The sequence below is a fragment of the Ammospiza caudacuta genome, chromosome 5 (genome assembly GCF_027887145.1).
Source record: "Ammospiza caudacuta isolate bAmmCau1 chromosome 5, bAmmCau1.pri, whole genome shotgun sequence".
NCBI lineage: Eukaryota > Metazoa > Chordata > Aves > Passeriformes > Passerellidae > Ammospiza > Ammospiza caudacuta.
In genome coordinates this window covers 27286412-27307979 of record NC_080597.1, presented here as the reverse complement: position 1 = coordinate 27307979, position 21568 = coordinate 27286412, and the positions used below count along the sequence as shown (strand labels likewise).

The following is a 21568-nucleotide window of genomic DNA, read 5'->3' as shown; positions in this document are numbered from 1 at the left end:
TGGACATATGAAATACTGCTTAATACTTTACTAACCACAGAGAAATTGAAGAAGGTGTGGTAGCCTTGCTTAAGAATGTTCACTTAAATTTATGCTGACAAGGAAATCCAAAGATTTACAAACATGACAATTTATTTAAAAAAACAACAACAACAAAAAACATAATGGGGAAAATAAGTCAACAATGGCTATTTTTAAAGGACTAGCAGACTATGTAGAACCACAGGAGAAGGGTGTTTGCTGTATACTACTGATTCCAGTCAAGATGGAAAGGGAAACATGGAAAGTTTGGAAAGGGAACAACTCCCTTAATCACACATTTGGCTTTCTTTCTCCAAGTGTCTATATCTACAAAAATCACTTCTTGCCCCAAACCTACCTATTTATTTCTCTAAAATATGACTGTATGGTGTGCTACCATTCTAAGGGAGAGTCTAGCAGATGTTTTTGTTTTGCTGTCTCATCTTCAGGCTCCTTTTAAGGAGCTATTAGTCTTCCCAAATCCCCCAACTAAATTTATCAGCAGTTGTTTGCAGCCAAGAGTTAAGCTAAATTAAACTTTGAAATCCCTGTACAGTGTATCAGATGCACTTCTCTTAGGGGAGCAGAAAGTTCCAAATGTTCCACTTACCAAAATGTAGAAGAACTATGTTTTTCTCTATAGGTTTCTCAAAGCTTCTACATATTTTTCAAGATGACCACAATTTACCTGATTTTATAAGAGCAGGAACTCAGCTATTGAAACAACTTTTCATCTAACTCTGCATCAGGTATGCGCTTGCTCTTTTCACATAGGTACATACTCTACAGGTCTAGATGATGTAGGGAGGAGAAATGTATACACACACACACACACACATACACACACTCTCACTCAGGTTAAGGCTGCAGGTGTGCTTGAGGCATCTGTTCCAGGAGACACCCACAGTGAAAAGGTATTTATCTACATGTCTCTCTCTCAGCATGTATGTATCCATTCCCCAGCCTTCATCCTCACACAATCAATCATTCCCTTGTTTGCTTGTCTCACATACTCATAAGTACTTACTAGAACAGATATTTCTCCTAGTCTTAGTGAGTAATAAAATACACAGTGCTTTAAAAGTTTGTATGTCAATACTTGGTTAGCTTTGGTGACCACATTTGATAATTCCTCATTCCAGAACTGTATTCTTCTGTGGTTCTTCCATGTCAGAAGATGGACAATTATGTATCCTTACATACACACACACATAAAAAAAACCCAAAACCAAAGCAAACACCACAACAACAAAAAACCCCTCAAAACAAAACCACAAAAAAAAAACATAATATGACAGTCCAGTATGTACTCTTTCTTATAAACAATAAAAAAGCACGTGCATAGAATACGGATGCTTAAGAAAAAACAGCATAAGAGACAAATCTTCTACCTGGTTTTGCTTTTAGATTACAATCTAAAACACCAGTAGTTTTCATCAGTCACTGATATCTAACAAGAGATCAGTACCTACATAGATTTATGGTGTCAATGCAACTCCTAACCAATTGGCCTTCTCTCTGCAAAGTAATTATTCAGTGCTACTAATTGATCCCCATCACATTGCAGTTCCTGAAAAAAGCTCTAGAACAGGACCATGGTGAAATCTTCATTAAAAACACTACAAGAGTTTCAATGACAACTGCAGAAGATCCTCAGATCCTCAAAAGACATCTGAGTTGAAACTGCAGCTCTCTGGATGTAAAAGCAATTCTTGCAAACCAGGTTACATTAAACTGGTGAAATAAAAACAAACTTCCTCTCCCAAGACTTCATAGCATTTAGCCTGAGGCCAAATCAAAGATTTGCTCACAAATCATTTGTCTATCTCTCACACCAGTTTGGGGGTTTATTTCAGGAGAGAAATTGTCTGTGAAAAGTGTGATTTCTGCTGTCTTTATTCCCATGGCTACTAGAAACTGCTAGGAAGGGAATTGGGCACATCACACAAAATGTCAGGTTAACAAATACCAACACAACAGCTCAGAGAAAGAGACACTTTATCACACCTTCATCCTCCCATATCACACTAAAAGAAAAGGGAAAGAAACCAACAGAAAACTAGCCAAAACCATGAAAGGCAGTCAAATACATCCTTCAGAAACGTAAGCTTATCTAAAAATAGTATGAAAGGTTAAGCAAGTCTCTTGGTTTTACTTAGAGCAGTAATAAAGGTCTTTGTAAGGGATTTGCACAAGTTCTGTGCTGTTACAGTAGCATCTGTCTCCTCATTGCTGGAGAAAAACCGTGGCAAGGATTTAGAGCATGTATAACCAGAGAGAGGAATCATCTGTCATTCCCTCACGGGGCATTAGCAAACTTTTGCTCTCCTGGGAGAAGGAAGAGCCCCACTCCTCCTCCTGTCTCTTGTGAACACAGCTTTAAGCATTTTTTCAATATGCTTATGAATACAGGCTTATGAATAATGTTAATAATTGGAACAAATCTAGTTCTATTTAGAAGGGGTGAAAGAAGCCCAGCTGAAAAGAGACAATGTTCTGTGCAATAAACAGGGTGAATATGGTAGTAAAGAAGGAGTCAAGTAACAAACAAATCCTCTGTGTGAAAGAAATGATCTCTTTGCTCCACCCAAGTGCAACTGCTGTCACAAGCTATACTTGTCATCAAAAAGAAAAGGATGGTCCATTTTGGATGATACCACCCCAGGACAGGATGTAACATGCAATTTCTTGTGCCAGTATACTGTGTAGTCTCATGTAAATAGTTGATTTGTTGGTGTTTCACTTGCCTGCCCTTTAACAGGAGAAAGTCCTTGGGCAGCCAGGCCATAGTAACAGAAGACATAGAAGCACATTACCTCTGAGATCAACAAGGTTTTTAGTATGCCCTGGTATTTGCTTTTTCCTTCACAAATTACAGAGCATAATTGTCAACAGAAGTGCAGAAAAAAGAACTGAGATTATAAATTTCAGAGGCAAAATGCTGCCAACCAGCACATCACTTGTGTCTTACAAGTCTCTGCAACATCCACAAGCTAGTTATTAATGATCAATTTTCTGAAATATCTCATTCTTCTTCAAGACAAAAGCTTCTGTGTCCAGTGAGATCAAAACTCAAAAGGCTTGGAAGGCTATTGCCTCTTACAAACAACCATCAAAATACCAAAGCCTGAGCCTAAAGTGATGATGCATCTCTACCAAATGCACTGATGCTCTACTTCTAGATTACAACTTCTCTTACCTACACAAGGCATATACACAAACTTTCAAAACAGGAATTCAAAAAGGCCCTGCAATAGGATGATTTCTGCAAGAGATTGCCACCGTGAACCTTTTGCAGAAGGAAAAACAATACAAACATCCAAGCAAAAAAAATATGCCCATGATGAGGATCAATTCAGATCCTCAGATGTGCAAAATATAAAAAACCATAAGTTTCTATAAAAATGGTTAGTCCAATAAATCTATTTCCTTTTTGCAAATCATTTTTAAGTAGTAGGAATAAACCTTTTCACTTTCATAGGAAAATAAAGAAAACCCCATACATAAAATTATTAACAATGTGATGATTATCAGAAGGAATATCTAAAAGGAAATTTTAAGTTGAGATACAGTGGAAATGGCAGGGGAAATATACTTCCCTTAGGAGTACACCTGTGACTCTTTCTTTAATGTTTTTTTTCTCCTGAACACAGAGGATAAGGATTTTACAAGAGATAAATTCAAATTTTCAATTTGACATTTACCTGAGGGGATCCCAGGTGAGTGCTGCTGGATGAGCTAACACTTGAATGTCTGTCCATTCTCTTAAGTTTAGAACAGGTAGCCAGAGCAGAGATTTCCTTCCTGTAGCCTTCCATTTAGGCAACCTAAAGCTATAGAGAAGTAAAAGCACAGGAGAATTCAGCGTTTGGGTCAGATTCAGACCATGAACAACATGGAGATATTCTTTTAGTGCAAATAAGATCGTTTTGTGTGTATTTGTTTATTAACAACTGTACTGATGCTGTTCAACTCATTTCATTAGAGTGACTGAAACAGCATTTCAGAATAATGACTTTTTTTTTACTGTCATTCACCTTAGCTGGATTCAAATCATCACTTTAACTTAAGAAGATATCTCATTTACCAATTGTGTAAATGGAAGAACTGTTTTCTAATTAAATATTGACAATAAATAAACAGCTGACACCAGAGTGCTCCTGTTCTGGTAATAGTTATAGACTTCTTTATCTAGCAATTTACATTTGGGATGTGTTAACCCAAATTAACAGCATGGGTTAACCCATGGTAACCCATGACACCTTTACAAACCTTTGACTTTTAAATCCATCTCACTGGGTATTAATATCTTTGAAATTAATTACAAGTGCATTAATTATTTTTAAGGAAAAAAAGACAAGAAAAAGAAAGGAAAAAATTAGAAAAAAATAAGAAAAAATAAAAAAAACCCCAACAGATTAATCAAAGAATGAGTATCAAAATTTGGGTTACCATAGGATTCCAGCTGCTAAAACTAAAGTCCAATTTCCCCAAAAGCTGTTTACCCTGATCTAAATACTATGACTGCTCTCCTACCAGCAGCCTAGTATAAATAGGAATAAGTAATGAAACCATCTTTCTGCTGTGCTAGTTTTTCTGGAATATAACCCCTGTGGTAATAATTACATGGGGCTTATCCATCCCAGTGTGAACACCACCCAAGTGTCAATTATGACAAATGTCTGATACCCACAAGTGTCTGTTGTAAAGAAAACCAACTGTTTCCATTCTCTTAACCTTGGGGTCAGGGTTTCCCACTGGGACTAACAGCTTTTTTTCCTGCTGTAAATATCCATTTGAAGTTGCTAGGAGGTGTTATGATACACAGACCTACTCTTTCAGCACTTGCTTTTTTCTTCTTTGGTAATTTGAGCCTAACTCTTACCAGGGGTTTACACCTATCTCTGGGTTTTTATTTGTATTATCCCCTCCGGGTGAGACATCTCACTTTCTTTTCCACACCATTTGCAATACAAGCTGGGGAGTCCCCAAAGCCCACTGGTAGCATGGACTAGTAGTGACCTATTTCTTACCTCTGGGGTATCTCTTGCAGCTATTTGCTATCTTCAGCTTTTGAGACAATTATCAGAGGAATGGAAAAATCAGTAAAAATGGAACCACTGAGCTTAGATCCTTGGAATACAGACTTCCCTCAGGCAAAGCCAAGAATAGGCCATTGAAGAGGAAATTAAAATTAGTATATACAAAACAAAGGACATTTTCAGTAATGTAAGCAGTGACAGTGGACATAGATAAAAGTGTTTGGAGGAATGTAATCACAAGGCAGTCAGATTACACCTTCCCCTTATCCTATCCCAATTCACAACCATTTTGGCTTAGGAACTTCACAAGCTGGATGTGGTCTGTATGAGTTTCATAATTTTCAGTGGACCTCTCTTTCATGAATTTGTCCATTTTCCTCTCCAACACATAAAAGTGCTCATCATCATAATATCCTTCGCAGACTAAAGGTTCAGGTTGGTCATTTGGAAGAATTTCATCCCTGAAAGGGTGGTTAAGCATTGGAATGGGCTGCTCAGGAAAGTGGGGGAGTAACCATCCCAGGAAGTATTCAAAAAACAACTGGATGTAGCACTTAGAGCGGGTAATGTTCAGTCAAAGCTTAGACTTGATGATCTTGGAGGCCTTTTCCAACTTTAATGATTCTCTGATTCTCTTATATCTTTAACAAATAAGGAAAATCTATGGGGAGCAAAAGATGGCTGGCTGCTGTCCTTGAAAACTGAAGTTGCTCGTCACAACACATAGCAGACATATGAGATAGCAGCAGGTCAAGTTTCCTGTTTTAAGGTGCTATGCTAGTGCTGTGAATATACCATCCCAAATTTTGGATACATTGGCTGATAGGAACCTTATTATTCAGATTACAGTTATTTATGTGCGGTGGGAAAAAGAAAAAGAAATTATAATGGATGAGCATCCCCAACTCTGCACTGTGCATGTATCCTAAAAGGGAAACCCAGCCCTAATCTTTTTGTGAATGAACCTGACTGAGATGATAGTAAATATGCAACCACATTACCAAAACTGATAAGTGCAGTAACACAAACTTTCTCCCTAAATTCTACCATTTCACAGAGGTGAAATCTCAGGATCTCAGTGAGCCACAACACTCCACATCTTCCAGCTTCAAGAAGATTTGTACGAATAACCTAGATGTGTCAGATTTTGATTGTATTCTTCTTACAAAAAAAAAAAATAAAACCAACAACAACCCCTATATTAATTAATTAAATACTTGACACATAACAAAGACCTCACTATATGCCCAATGTCATCAAAAATCTGCTTCACTCTTTGTAAATAAGCCTTAGTAGGAACTAAAAGGATAAGAAAGGATTTCCACTAATCAGGATTGCTTTCACATGGCTGAATTACACAGAGGAATCTCAATGACTGGCCCTGCACTTGCTCTCCTTTCACCAGTGGACAAATGCAGTCATTCCAGTGGCACAGACAGAGATGGAAGTCACAGTCCATTAGCCAAAAAGACAGTCCTACAATCCTTATCCTCTCTAAGCTGCCAAAGGAAGGTTAAAAAGTTGTTCTGCAGCTACCAAATGGAAATGAAGCATGCAGCTAACAACCATGAGATACTGGTATCTCTAAACCAGAATCTAACCCTGGTGCTACACCAAGGGTTTATAATATGAGAAAGGGGGATGCAAACCCCACATGACTGAATTTAGCAAACAGTATACGATGACTTATACTGTTCCAAAGGAAATGAACCACTTGATTGAAACATCTGGACCCACAAGAGCCAGCTACTTCACACTGTAATTATCACCTGCTCTGAGCCAGGGCATGCACACAGTGTTTGTCAGAAATTAACAACGCTGCTGAAAAGTAGCATTACTTCCCATACTACTGCAGTACACTGAAAATGCAAAAACCACTACAGGAAGTGTAATAGGAAAAAAAATAAGAGAAGACAAATGATTGAATTAACCTTTGTCATGTTTGATTCAATAAAGCTGCCTCTTTAGAAATTATCTAAAGCTGATGGAGTACTTCTAATTTATCACAGAACTCAGCATCTAAATTATATGGGCAGTAGAGAAATATTTTTAAATATTCCTATCCTATACATACCTCAATTATCTTTCCTCACTTCTAGGATCAATTAATCAAGCTAGAAAAATCTGAGCTTTTGCAGCACCTGCCTTTCCCAAAAGATGATTTCCATTGTATCACAAAACCTTGCTTGCTTTTAACCTAGGAAATGTTGGGTTTGAGTGCTGAAACAGAAAAAACCTTTTTTTTTACTCATAAATGTACTACAGATAAATGTAGTGCGTAATCCTTTATAAAATGTTTTCCCTTGCCAGAAAAACATTAAATATCAGGAAACATGTCCCTAAATGGATTACAGAATGGCAAATACATTTCATAGGCATTTTTATTGTTGTTATTATTGCTTGGCAGAGTAAAAATAGAAGTATCTTCAAAGGTGTCTTTCCCTGGAATAGGCAATGCAGCATAAAGAGAATTTATATGCTGAAAAGGTTACAGTCAATGTATTATGGCTGTATATATAGGATCTTTTCATTTATAACTCCCAGTCTCTCCCAAGAAAGCTCAGGCTGTAAATTTTTTAGACTTCTACAGCTCCTTGCCCAATGGGGCCCTGAATGCAGATTTTGCATGCCCCTGTAAGTATGAGCAATCAGAATTACACAATTGAGTTTGTTGTTGCCTGCAGGAAAAAAATTTCTGACTTCCTTCAAGGCCAAGGGATTAAAGCTGAATGTTGTAGCTGTAGGTGCAGGAAGTAATTTAGTAATCTTCTGCTTTGTTTCAAGTAGTATCTGTCAAGGCCAATGAAAGAAAAGGGCAAACTCCGGAGCCTATCTTTGCTTTCCCTCACGCCAACGAGGGGGTTACATCTTCCTATTCCCTTCGTCAGCAGAGTCCCATCTCTCCAACTGAACTTCCTAATGCATCGTGATCTCCCCGATGCCACTTTCATCCAATGTATGATTCATGGGCCTCTGCAAAACGTTTTCCCTTGCCAGAAAAACATTAAATATCAGGAAAAATGTCCCTAGATGGATTACACAATGGAAAATAGGTCTCAATGGCATTTTCATCGTTGTTATTTGCCTATTTGTCCCATAACAGCTCACTTGTACTGCTTGCTTCTCCCCTTAACATTCAAGTTTCATGCAGACCATCAGTTTGCCAATGTAATGGGTTTTCACAGCCAGGGGAAGGTAAGCGCCAAGGATTATTAATAGCGTTCCTCTGTTGGTTAAGGGAAAGATAAATGTGACACCACCAACAAAACCCCTGAATATCTGATACCAGTGAGGAGTGGGTATCACCTGCCGAAAATAGAAAGAGCGACAGAGATTATATAAGTGGGGTTCCTACCCCGAGTTCCACCTCTTTTTGACCACCTCCCTATCTAACACCTTTTCAAGCGTGCTTACAAGAGATCCAAGAGGTAAGTAGCAAGAAAATGCTCAAATTTCCGCAGCAAAGGTGGATTCACCAGCTTCGGGCAAGAAGCGGAATCTTCGCAGATAAGGGTATCTTCTATCACTTCGGCATCATTCCCCTTTCCATAAACAAAAGCCCAGAAACAAAGAGATGCAAATCTCTCAAACATTGAGGAATCGCTTCCCTCAAAGGAGACTCCAAATGAGAAGAATAGATCATTAAAAGGAGTACATAGGTGAACTCATTGAAGGAGAATAAGAAGAAAAGCAGGGGAGAAGGTGGAAATGACAAAAGTGGGAAAGGGGAGGAAGAAAGTGAACGAGAACGAGAGCAAGGACTTCCGAAGAGGTTTTACTGAAATAGCCAGCTGTGAACCAAAGACAAACAAAACCACAAGATCCAGAACACGTCCAGAAATGGCACCTCTCTTTCTGCACAGATGACTATAAGCGATGGGATGAGGTTGCTCTCTTTGGTGTGGTCACTAGGAAGCTAAAGGAAATGTGTCACCCTTTTTGCAAAGGACCGCCGCCTTTCTGCTTCAATTGTTGATGTGAGGGCTTCGTGCTGTTCAGGAAATTCTCACTGGTTTGCTTTTGGCAAGGGTGGGCTGATTTCTACTTAATTTATTTGGTCGTTTACTTAGTAACAATATCATCATTCTGGTGTTGGTGGAATGGGGAGTTGATCTACACAAAAGTTTTGGTGCAGACAACTTGGAAATCCACGATGTGGATTTTGCAAATAGTTTGGGCAGGAAAATTGGCAAAATCTCAGAGATAAAGGAAAACGCGTCATTCATCTCGCAGGGATGATGAGAAAAAGATGAAAGGTCGAGTGAGAAACTGTCAACTCGTGAAACACCTTTTTTATTAGAATAACAGTGTTGACTGCAGGTTGGTGGTTAAAAGCTTCTGGAAATTTGCTAGCTGTCCTTAAAGAGAGACACTGCTGAGGGTGGAGCCGGGTCTCAGTCGCTCCTCCAAGGCAGATCCCAGCTGTCCGCTTCGCAAACCCTGTGTCGCTGCTTTCGCCTTTCTGGCTGTGGAAGGTAGACACAGCTTCTGAGCTGGGGAAAATGTTATTTACGCTCTGCAGATGGCTCCACCTGATCTGAAGCCTCATTTTTCAGACACCTCTCACTTTTCGCCTCCACAGCATGATTAGGCCGTAGAGGGCTGACAGATCCGATGACGGAGGGAAAGCGGGGCAGTTCGCGCATCGTTAGGGATGCGGAGGGAGCCGCCCGGCTCCCATCCCCAGGACACAGACAGGGAATGCGCCTCTGGCCGCTTTGCTTGGCATGAGGCTACTTAAGCTGATCGGCGTCTGCCAGCACAGCGGGCAGCGCTGAGCATCGCCTCTGCCAGCCACCGGCTCGAGTTACCCCCGAGGGCAGCCGTCCAAATGCGCTCTGCCATGTCAGCAGAGCGGGGCTAACCCCGAAACGCGAGTCACCCGCCAGGAGAGCATCTTCACTGGCGGCTGGGCAGGTGCGTTCCTGTTTGTAGGGATCTAAAAGGAAGCTCCTGGCTCAACAACGGGTTTGTAAAAGATTCCTAAGAAAGGGAAAAAACCTGCAGAGACTGAGGCCCAACTCCTTTTCAGACCACGCCGGTGCCGCACGCAGCAAAGCAGGGAAAGCAGAGGACGATGTAGCATTGGGCCGGCGGGGGTCTGCACTGGCAACAAGAAGAGATTGCCCTCTCTTCCCTCAGTTAAGGAAAGGTAAAGGGACGTCAATTTCATAAGATATGGCACGCTGATCTCTAGCAAATGGCTGCATATATTGATGGGTCTGCACTCGTCCTACGTTTAAAACGGACTAACAATAGGGTCCTAACGCTGAAATCTGCTAAAGCAGGAGACCCCCATGCTTCGAGTGCTGTCTTTACTACACCGTCCCACCTCCAGCTCCAAAAAGACGGGGGCTGCTGAGTGAGAATGACCCTTGCGAGAAGGTGCGCAGAGCTCTTCTGGGGGACTGCTGTTTATCTCGGTCCAGCATCCCAGTTCTCAGCTCCCCTTACCCTGTAGAGCAGGGAAGGATGTGTTCAGCCTAGGGAGAGGGACTTGGCTTCACCATCCATCTCCTTGTTTGTCCTTGGAGAAAACTAAGCATCTCTTGCATCTCGGGAAATACACGGAAAATGGAGGCCGGGGGCGGGGGGGAGAAGTTCCAACGAGAGAAAAACGTCAGTCCCTTCCACAATGAAGAGATGACCTTTAGGAAAGAAAAGGAGAAGGAAAAAAAAGCGGGGGAGGGGGGACATACCAATGTCACCTCCTCCTCAGTCCTGCGTTCAGTGTCATGGTAATGACTTACCCATTATAGCTGAACTTGGGCCATGGAGGAAAAAAAAAAAGAAAAAAAAAAAGTACAGGGCTCGTACTTTTAAAACCACCGAGCAATTATATTGACAGCACAACCCGAGGTTCTGCACAAGCCGCCCCCTTTTCGAGGCTGCTCTCCGGCGGCCCCATTCAGAGGAGAGGTGTGATTGTGGCAGCGGGACCGGGCCGTACCCGTCGATCGCGCCCGGGGATCTCGCTGCCACCACTCTGTCCTCCCCCGTCTCTCCTGAAGCAGCGATGCCAATACTCCTGCAGAGATCTGCCCTACTACTGGGCCCTAACCTTGGCTACCTCAGCCTAATGGCTCCTGCCCAAACTCTGAGAGCAAGTTGGACTTCTTGCCATATTTTATGTGAAAAATGGGCACAGATTCTGGGAGAAAAAAAATAACCCTAGAAAACACATTACAAATCCTAAATGCTTTCTTTTTTTTATGCTAACGGGAAGTGCCCGGTCCTGCCTGCGAAACCCACTACTGCACAGGAGCTCCTCACGAGTGCGTTGTCACCTCGCATCTCGTTGTGCCGTACCCTATCGCGGAAGATTCTGCAGCATATTGTGCATTACAAACGGGATCTGTAGGATTCGCTGGGATGTGATAATTAATTCAGTGAGGAAGATGCTTAATATGGACTGGCCTGAAAGAAAAAAGGTCTAAAAGGATTATGTGTGTGAAGGGGAGGGGGAAGGGAGAAGGGGGAGACGTTTAAAGTGGTTGAACGATAAGGCAAATGTTCAAAAGCTACATAACATTTGCTTCCCGACCTCAAGAGTAGCTTGAAGCTTGGCATATGCTGCAGTTCCTTACTCATCACCGAATATAACTGGTAAAGCTCATACTGACTTACTAAATGAAAAGACTCTGCTCTGCACCACTAGTTTGTCCACGGCACCCGAGGACTTGACCTTGGCAAAACTCTTTCTCCAGCCGGTATCACAGCAGCCTCTGGCACCGCTCCAGTAAGACTTAGGCTCCAGCCTCCCAGGGAGCGACCCCCACCTGCGTCCTCCCCCACCCCAGACCCACAAAGGCATCCCCCGTGCCCCCTCTTTAGCTGAACCCTCGCGTCTGTGGACTACTTGGTGCTCTGCAAAAGGGAGAGCGACAGCCCACAGCACTTATCCACGCAGAGCTATAGAGCTGGCACGGGTCCAGCCTTTCCCGGTGTGCCATCCCCACACAGCACTGCAGCTTTGGTCATATGAGCAGAAATGATGAGAAAAGCACTTTTTAATCTTTTCGCACTTGCTTCCCTGTTCAAACAGTTGCAGGATGGCTATGACTGACTTGCTCAGCGCTGAGGATATCAAGAAGGCTGTGGGAGCCTTTTCAGGTGAGTGCTTTTTTCCTATTTTTTTTTCTTCTCTCTTTTCCTCCTTTCATCTTTTCAGGTTAGGATAGCTGTGCATTTATTTCAGCTATGGGAAGATTAGAGGAACTAGCTAGACAAAATTTCAAATGTGGATGTGTTTTCAGATGTTCAATGAATGCCTCTGACAGGTTTATAAAGTACAAGGCTGCATCCTCAGCAAAGTTGTCCTGCACGTTACAGAGGCGAAATATTTATTTTTGAGGAAAGTAAGCAGTAACTGCGGAGAGACTTTGCTTCTACCGAGAGGATACTTTCAAAGGGAAGAAACCCCTCGGCAAACCAAGCTGCATTATATCTTGGTGTGGGATAGAGAAGTCAGCAATGGATGTCAGCAGTTTCCCACTCATTCCTGAAATTTAGTTTCAGATGTTACAGAACTGCTGTTTCCCATTTCAAGGATTTATGAAACCACTCTGTACTTTCTATGCAGAATCCCCGGGTGGGCTTTGCTTTGCGGGATGGACAGAAGGCAACAGTAGAGCACGAGTGCGGGTGCACTGCTCGACTGCAGGGGCTCCCTGCAGGTCGAATGGCTGCAGTGGTCCACACTCCCCTTTCACTCCTCCGGGTATCAGATGTTCCCTACCCCTCTCTTTCATCGCGACCCCCAAAACTGACAGCAAGCCTTCTTCGTGTTTACAGAGATTCAGGTAGTTAAGGTTGCTCTCAAAGAAAGCCAGAAATCCTGCTCCGGGATGCACCTTATCCCCCCCTCCCCCAAACTACCTGGCTGACCGCACCATCCCGGGAGCCGCCTCTGTCAGTCCTGCTCTGTGCGATGACCTTCCCAAACAGACAGAGGAGCAGGACCCGCTGAGCCTGGCTCAGCTCACAAGCCGGAGTCAGAGGGAGCGACAAATTGCTTTGCTGGATCCAGCAGCTGTTTTACTCATTAGCTTCCATTGTTCTATGGCCATCCCCAAGTCCCGGAGCAGATGCAATTAGCAGCAACTAATGACAGATCTCGGGCAGATCACGGAAGATTGAGCCTCCTTAATTTTATGTAATAGGAAAATTTAACGCGGCTGGAATAAGAATGCTTGAGGAAGGAAAAAAAAACTCCACCGCACGTTTTGGAGGTCACTGTATGGTATTTCCAATCCACATCACAGTTGTTAGGCTACCTGGGTGGGACAAAAGCGGGTGCGGTGAAAGGACAAGGGAGGTGGAGCAGGTAAACTCGGCTCCGATTTCAAGGGCTCTGGGTTGTTTGTTTTTTTCCTCCCCGGAGACAGCTCCTCACAAGGTCTTGCAGGCAGCGCGCCGCGCAGCACTCCCTTGCAGTGTCTGAGCTCACACACCACGATTGCACATTCCTTCAGCGGTTAAAATGGAACACTGATTTCTAGTAAGTCTCCATGAAAAAAAAACCACCAAACAAACAGTCAAACAGTGCTCTGAAACGCTTCTCGCCAATGCTTGAGCAAGAGCATTTTTGGTTTTTTTTTCCAGGGGTGGAAATGTTAAAAAGTGACAGCTATGTAATAGTCTGCTCTCAGATGTCTGTTTTAGTGTAAAACTTAGCGGGGAAAAAAAAAAAAAAAAAAAAAAAAAAAAGGTTTAAGGCACTGAAATGAGACCAAGCACGTTAGACCTCAGCTCCCAAAGCTCCCAAGTCTATCACAGACTTCTTGTGTGACCTTGGGCAAGTCTCATCCTTCTGTAGCTCAGCTCTTCATCTGCAAAATGGAGACATTGCCTTTGTTTATTTCCATTAGCACCTGTGAAGCACGGACGATTACACTGAGTACACTCAGCTCCTACCGCAGCTGGGCTCCACTGTTCCTCCCAGGGCAGGAAAAACAGCAGCATGGAAGAAAACCACGGGTATGTGTTGGTGTGTGTGCTTCAATAACTTTTCTAAACAGTTTTCTGCTTCTTCATCTCTTATAGCGGCTGAATCTTTTAACTACAAAAAGTTTTTCGAGATGGTAGGATTGAAAAAGAAGAGCCCAGAAGATGTGAAGAAGGTTTTCCATATTCTTGATAAAGATCAGAGCGGCTTCATTGAAGAGGAAGAATTGAAGTAAGTAAAGTTACATCCTTTCTCAAATATCCCTGCTTTAAGACTCTAATTTCCTGTGGGTTATTTTTACAAGACTCTAGGCAGTAACATACAGCTGAAACTCTTGAGTATAGTATTTGTGTGCTATGCCAGTTTTTTGCTGGGAACATGAGCTGAGGAGTGTTGGAGATAGCTAGTTGCCACTTGGATTGCAGGATCCCTGAAACACATGAATGGTCAATACCTTACAGGTAGTTCTTCAGCCAAATGCAGTTTCAGAGTAAAGCACTTCTGAATGTTACAGAAGGTCAACAACAGAAGACACAACGCCAGATTCCAACTTGTGTCTCGAATCAGTGGTACAAATAGATACGAAGTGTAATTGTTCTGTGGAAAAAAACCCCCAAAACAAAACCAAACAAACAAGCAAAAACTCCAAACAAACGTCCTTTTACTTTCTATGCCTCCTCCTTAGGTTTGTCCTGAAGGGCTTTACCCCAGAAGGAAGAGACCTATCAGACAAAGAAACGAAGGCTCTTCTGGCTGCTGGAGATAAGGACGGTGATGGTAAAATTGGCGCTGATGGTATGTAATTAGAGGAGTAAACTTTGACAGTAACAACCGAATATTACCCTTACACACAAGAACTGAGGAAACCTAGGAATCACTGGAGGCTGTGACCTTCTGAAGGGCACAATTTGGGTTTAATGAAATGCCAAGTCCCGCTCCATTTGCTGCACCTTGCATGGAAGCGTTAGAGGAAGAGGAGCCGAGTTGTGACACTAGAGGGGGCAGGAGCTCACGGAACCCGGCTGTGGGTCGGGCACTCCGCAGAGCAGGACTAAGCACCCAGCCAAACTCCGCTCCAGGGAGTGAGAATAAGGACACTGCGAGTTCAGAGACCGAGGCTTCACATTAAAGCATGGAAAGAATAAAAGCTCAGCGCCAGCATTTCTGCTTGATGTTTAGTTAGCAGGAAAGTAATGACTTTGCATGACTTAGCAAGGCAATGCTCTTAAAATTCAAAGTACACCCATTTGGCTACAGAATTTCTATACAATAACAGTCTATCCAGCTTATGCTAGTGTTTACGTAGGTCTTAACACCTAAGAAAGCTTGTCAGTCCCTTTTACTGCATATGAGAATTACAAGAAAAGAACAACTTTTCCTCTCACAGCATTGCTTAAAAAGCTAGGGCTGTTTTCTATTCCCCCTTGGGATGAATCAGCTTAGCCCACACACAAAATTTCTCCTTTTTCCTCTTTTTTTGGAGGTGACAGTGAATGAAACACACTGAAGGAGACAAGAAGAGATGCAATTCTAAACTAAAGCTTTCCTCATTGAAGGAGATAGAAGTTTGTGGCCAGAGTACAAATCACCTAGAGAGCAGGCAATTGCTAGGGTTTTGACATATCAATCAGCCATATCATAAGCAGAAATCTAAAAAATACCTAAACCCTCTCATATCTCTCTGTGTTACTCAATCTCTGCAATTTAATAAAATGTTATCTCGAAAAAATAGGTCAATTAAAAGAGAAATAAAAAGCAAAATTAACTAACACAGTCTCCCAGCTTAGAAGACAACACACAAAATCAGCCATTGGCATATCAGTCCGGAGATGCACACTGGCATATCAGTGACTATGGCCACGTCCCTAGACCAAAGCCTCTTAATTTCTCCAATCATCACTTTATAATGGTTTAGGTGAAGCTCCTGCTAAACTTCAGCACTGCTGCTGAATCCAGCGTGGGTGCCATTTCTTGAAACTTCATATTCATATTTATTATACAGATCTTCTTTATATACACTAAAATTAGTGATAGTAGTACTAAAATCACTGAGCAAGTTTTTCAAAAGAAAACTTAATTTAGGTAAGTAAGCTTACAGCTGATCTACCAACCTCATAGCAGATAAATTTTCAGCTATTCCAGAAGACTGCAAATCAAAACTAGTCTTAATTGGAATAAAAAAACAATATTGCATAATGATTTTGGCTTGTACAAGAAAATACAGCATTAACCTTCATATTTAAGACTACCATAACTTTTTCTTTGAAACAGTGCCTGAAACCCAGTACATTGTAATAAAGCAATATGAAATGCCTCTTCTCCTTATCTCTTTCTTCTACAGCTTTTACTGTTCCCTAACTTTGAAATGGAAATACTCTGTGTTTACACTTTGATAATGAGAAGAGAATGATGTGCTTTTTTCTTTTGATTCTTCTGACCATATCCCTACCATACAACACTACCAGTTTCTTTTCCGTCTCTTAAATTGACTTTAACAGCCAATTTTTACACCAGAAAGGCTTGAAATACATACAAAAGTTAACAGCTGAGACTGTGACCAAAGGACAAAGAGGACAGATACTTCCCAGCTTTTCCTTTGGCCCAATCCAATCCAATAATATAACTGCATATGTAAATAAAGTGTAAAGTCACAAATGTACATCCCATTCATATGCAGTATTGTGATGCTGTATTTCTGTTGCAAACCAATTTTGTTTCCCTGCAGCTGAATTGTCAGGCATCACCTCTACCCCTTGTTTCAAACATCAGCTTCCTAAATAACTAAACAATTGCAAACAAGCAGCCTTTCACAGAGGTTAATGTTGATTCTCCTGATGGCCCTTGAATGCTGTCCCTCAGGAGCCCGCAGCAGTTGTAGGAACTGATCTTCAGGGATTTTTAAAACCACAGAGACAACGAGCTCAGATGTATCATCACAAAGATCCCAACCCAATCAGCCTTCTTCTAGCTGAGGTCTTACATTACAAATTTTCTCTCTTTTCTTTCGATTCTTCTTTAAACCTTTTCTCATTCCTGCAAGACCATTCGACTCTGAAATAGTTTCAGCAGTTTACCTCTTGTCCGATCAGTTTCAACTTGACACCATGAAGCAGTTTCAAAGAGCTGAAAACTTGCAGCCATTTCCTGTAAGACCTGATCATCTTCTGTGCAGTGTCAGACCCCCTCCACATTCCACCAATGTGCCAGAAGATGATGAATCTGAAAAAAATTGGAGGTCAAGACCAGGTTACCTCATAACACAAGCAACCTTAGCTTCTAAATTGGGCTGAAAAAGGATGCTGAAGCAGCTCTACTAGCTGCAGGAAAATATTTATAAGAAAGATGAGAAAAAAAAAAGAGAAAAATTCTAGTCATAATGTTGCTTTAAATCTATTTTGTGTATTAGCATTGGACGTGAAGCTCATGCCTTTTAGTTTCCTGATATTAATAGACTTGAGAAAGTACATAGAGAGCTTTCAAAGATCATGCACTGTGAGCAGCGCAATCCAGATTTTTATCTCTGTAAATCAGAATGTTGTAAAAATGTGACATTAAACATGCAAAATAACAACTATTAAGTCATGACCTTGCCAGGTGAAAGCCATAACAACAACAACAAAAAAAAATATTTGGAATTCCTTCTTTTCTTATCCGGCTTTGTCCTCTTCAATTTTCTAAAATAAACTAGCATAAGTCATAACTTATAAAGTTTCCTAAACAGATTTCTGTTGTAAAGAAAATGTAAAAACCACAATCTGATGAGAGAAATCACGAGCCTACAACATGTCCTCTGTAATCATGTCTGTCATTTCAGTAAAATACTAGAGGGCATGCATTAGGCTGGTATATAGTACTAAACTGTAGTGAACACAGTGTCCTCTCCTTTTAAGTCAGAGCTCTGACACAAAACAGCTAGTAAATTATTTTACAAGACAAAATGGTCTAAATCCTTGCAATTTAAAGCCACTATTTGTTCAAAGAAAGACATAATTTTGTTTGGAAGGGTAACTCCAACTGGAAACAAGGATGTAGTAGATCACAAGGATTCCCTCACTAACAGGCCAGAGGCAATAGCCAATTACAAGGGACTGATATACCCTGCCTTATCTCAGAAGTTTTGCATATATGAGTACACTTTGTAACAATGCTTCTACAAGCCACCTGTGGTTGGACTAACCTTCATACAAAAATGAATAGTGAACTAATTTAGAAGATTATTCAACTGGAACATCTTTGAAATATTTAAAATACATTGAAAATCCTGGGAAAAGTGAAATTGTTGCAATTACTCAAGAAGGAGTATTTTATGGTTTGCTGGCTATCATAAAGTACCTGTAAAATATATTGCTATTAGGTGATAATGACACATTCAAAATGTATTATAGAAAATATTTGGCTGCAAGTCTGAATAACCTTTTCCAAATATATTCTGTAGATACAAATTATCATAAAAGGTATTTAATTTGGCTGTAATAAGTACGGCAACTTGTTTTAACAGTATATGCGTAGTTAGTTTTCCCTTTTGGAAAGGTTTGATCCATTGCAGTTCATGTTTCTCTCTGCAGGACATATTGACACAAAGATTTAATAATCATGGCCTTTCTCCTTTTCTGACCAGAATAGCTGGGGTTTTTAGCACAAGCACTTCATGTTATCTCTTAAATTCAGTTTGCAACACTTTCAATCTACGTACCCACCATGTACAGGATTTATACGTGTTTTGTGTTAAGTAATCTGCATCACTAATGCTAATTTGGATTTACATCTTTCAAAACGATGGATAAATTTGGAATTGATTTAAACCCTCTGACATTTTTTATTTCTCAGTCTGGTTTGTCTGCATTTGGCAACATATTTTTTGGACACGCTATCAGAAGAGTTGTTTGCACACAACAGTCAATTAAGATCTCACTTGGTTAGAGTTAAGCATTTTTCAATGGAACACCAGAATATTCTTTAAAATGCCTAATTTTAATCTTCTATCTTTTTCAGTTGCCAGACTTTACTCTTCATTATGTCAAACTTCAGTATTTTTTTCTTGAGCCTTACAGACGACTCCCTCTCCTATTTGCCATTTTCCTCTCAGCTGATTATGTTAAACCCATAAACCACTCTCTCTGCATATCCTCTAATCCCTTTATCATCTTTGTTGCTCTTCTTGGGATTCCCTCCAGTCTGTCATTTCCAGTGCTCTGAGGCACATACAACTGTGCAAGGCATTCTCGTGTGTTACTCTTCCAAGGTTAGATGGAGTTAGGAATTATAACCAGTCAGCCATTCACCAGGATACAAATGTGCATTTTTCATGCTTTATCTCCCTGCTGAAATGCAGTATATATACTAGAGCACAGAATAACCCTAAATTGCAGATAGATACGTTTACATAAATATTATGGACGTATCACTAATAAAAGCCACAGGGTAAAATCCTGGCTCTCTGACACCACAGAAATTTTTCTCATTCTTACAACACAGTCAAAATTGCTACATAGGTTGGTATTAGCCTTCTGTTTTTGTAATCTGTCATTTTCACTCAATTTACAATTACAAAATTGAGTTTAAATGCAATATAATTATAATATGGGGCACAAATACTTTGAAAGACTCACTAGTGATTCTCTTTGCCAAACTCGGATATAAAAGAAATTTATCTCACTGCAAGATTAAATTTCTAGTTCTTGCCTTCATCCCATTGAGATTTCCAAATAACCGAGAACTAATCAAGTTCTTTAGATAAATAGTGGTGGAAGTCTTACAGTCTGGCATGTATAGCATTTCTCCCTTATTCTCAAAAAATCCTTTCATTTCACTGTAAGATTTCTCAAATCATACTTTCCCTTTAATTAACTTGGATTTCTTTACTCTTCTGTTATTGTGACGTTTCTGCTGCACCAGTGACTCTGTATTCATTGTAATATGCTTCCTCCTTTAAATTTTAGTTTTTAAAGTATTTTTTAAAATTCTTTCTTTTCTCCAGAATTTGCAACTATGGTGGCTGAATCATAAAGGCTTTGACCAATGCAAACCCTTCACCCATCCTTCACTGCCCAATTCCAACCACCTCCTGCTGACTGCTTTGGCTCCTGTTCTATTTATTTATGTTATTTTATACTCCAGCTCTGTTCTCTGCAATCCTGCAACTCTGTAATTGTGCTGAAAGACACTGTTAAAATAATAAAGGTCACATCAATCTGGGCTTTCTTCTCTCTCACTACAACTTGTTTCTTATTTCATGTAGGCTTGGCACACGCTGAGAGAAAATGTTACTCATTTTTTTGCTGACATCCCTGCTGCTTTATCCCTAGCCAGGGTAAAGTAGGAAGAAATTTTAAAAATTATTACGGATAAAACACGCATATAATGAGTCATTCAGTCCAAGTCCTGAACTGTGGCAAAACTGACTGCATTATTTTTAAGCCACCCCTGCTAAATGGATGCATACTCATAGCCTGGAAAATCTCTAGTGATGGAAAACCTCTAGTGATGGCAATTACCCAACTTCATTTGGCAGTTCGTTCTTTCAACTTAATCAGTGTTATAGCTAAAAAGTATTTCCTAATATTTAAACTACAGCTCCCCTGCTGCATTTTGGTGATCAGTAAATTGATTGTCATCTGTATAATTTGTTAAATTTGCCCAGTGCAGGGGGATTTTTGGATAAAAGCTTTGACAGGAATATCAGCTGGTGCCAATCATACATGAAGATAACTTCATAAACTATTAAACAGCAGTCACTTCGGAAACACAGGGTATGCTTACTAGCAATGTTACACAACTATCTAGGACAGGAAGAATGGCATACTCACAAGAAATAGCAATATGAATTTCAGGAAAAAGAACACCAAGATTCGGGTGTGGCACTGCAGTTGATAATCCCACTGTAAAAACAGTAAACCAGAAAATCTCATCCAAAAAAATTTATTCTAAAACTTTACCAGATAAGTGAATATCTTCTTTGGAGTTACATATAGGAAACTGATAATTATGCCAAGGAAATGATTAGACAAGAGTAAGCCTATGACAGAGCTCAACACTTATTTCCCAAATCTTGTTCAGCCACTTTGGCACCAAGCTTATACTTTTTACCTGTGTTATTGGGGGGTGTTTTGCTTTTAAGCAAAGACAAAAGCAGGGGGGAAATCTTTTCAGGCAACATCTCCCCGACATCTTAACAGAACATTGATTATTACTGCAGTAAAAAGGAAGGGTATTTTCCATCTCTGTATTCCAAATTATTCCCTGCAGCAATAATACCTTATTCAATTTAGACTTATTATCACCAATTTAGTGGAGACAACAAGATAAGGCTGAAACCCTGTCATCATCACACTGTACAGAATACCATCCTCTGCCCCAGCGATTACCCAATGCTACTCGGGAAGCCAATAAACGTTCCTAAAGCCATTTTAGATCCTCACTCTGTAGTAACTCGCAAGGAAGACTTTTTGCTGAAAATGCTGTGCGTTCAAAAGAAATCCTTTGGTTTTGCACACTGTATATACGGTTCTGAAGGATGTATTGATTTTTAAGTATTCTAAATAAAGCAAATGAAAACGGA

The 21568-nt window shown here is 40.6% G+C and overlaps 1 protein-coding gene across 2 annotated transcripts; it reads left to right on the top strand.

Annotated features, from left to right (window-relative positions):
* The first annotated feature begins 8434 nt into the window (after positions 1-8434).
* On the top strand, positions 8435-21568 carry PVALB (parvalbumin). Of its 2 annotated transcripts, XM_058806051.1 has the most exons (5): positions 8435-8491; positions 12109-12176; positions 14109-14241; positions 14696-14805; positions 19988-21568. In XM_058806051.1, the coding sequence occupies exons 2-5, from the start codon at positions 12116-12118 to the stop codon at positions 20014-20016; spliced, it is 333 nt and encodes a 110-aa protein (XP_058662034.1). In that variant the 5' UTR covers positions 8435-8491; positions 12109-12115; the 3' UTR covers positions 20017-21568. The 2 variants fall into 2 exon arrangements, with proteins under 2 accessions (XP_058662034.1, XP_058662032.1); XM_058806049.1 differs by lacking the exon at positions 8435-8491 and having other exon boundaries at positions 12092-12176.

Bases quoted from the DNA above. Each gene is read 5' to 3' on its own strand.
- PVALB (XM_058806051.1), top strand. From the start codon at position 12,116: ATGGCTATGACTGACTTGCTCAGCGCTGAGGATATCAAGAAGGCTGTG. The intron at 12,177-14,108 runs GTGAGTGCTTTT...CATCTCTTATAG, and splicing joins GGCTGTGGGAGCCTTTTCAG to CGGCTGAATCTTTTAACTAC. The intron at 14,806-19,987 runs GTATGTAATTAG...TCTTTTCTCCAG, and splicing joins TGGTAAAATTGGCGCTGATG to AATTTGCAACTATGGTGGCT.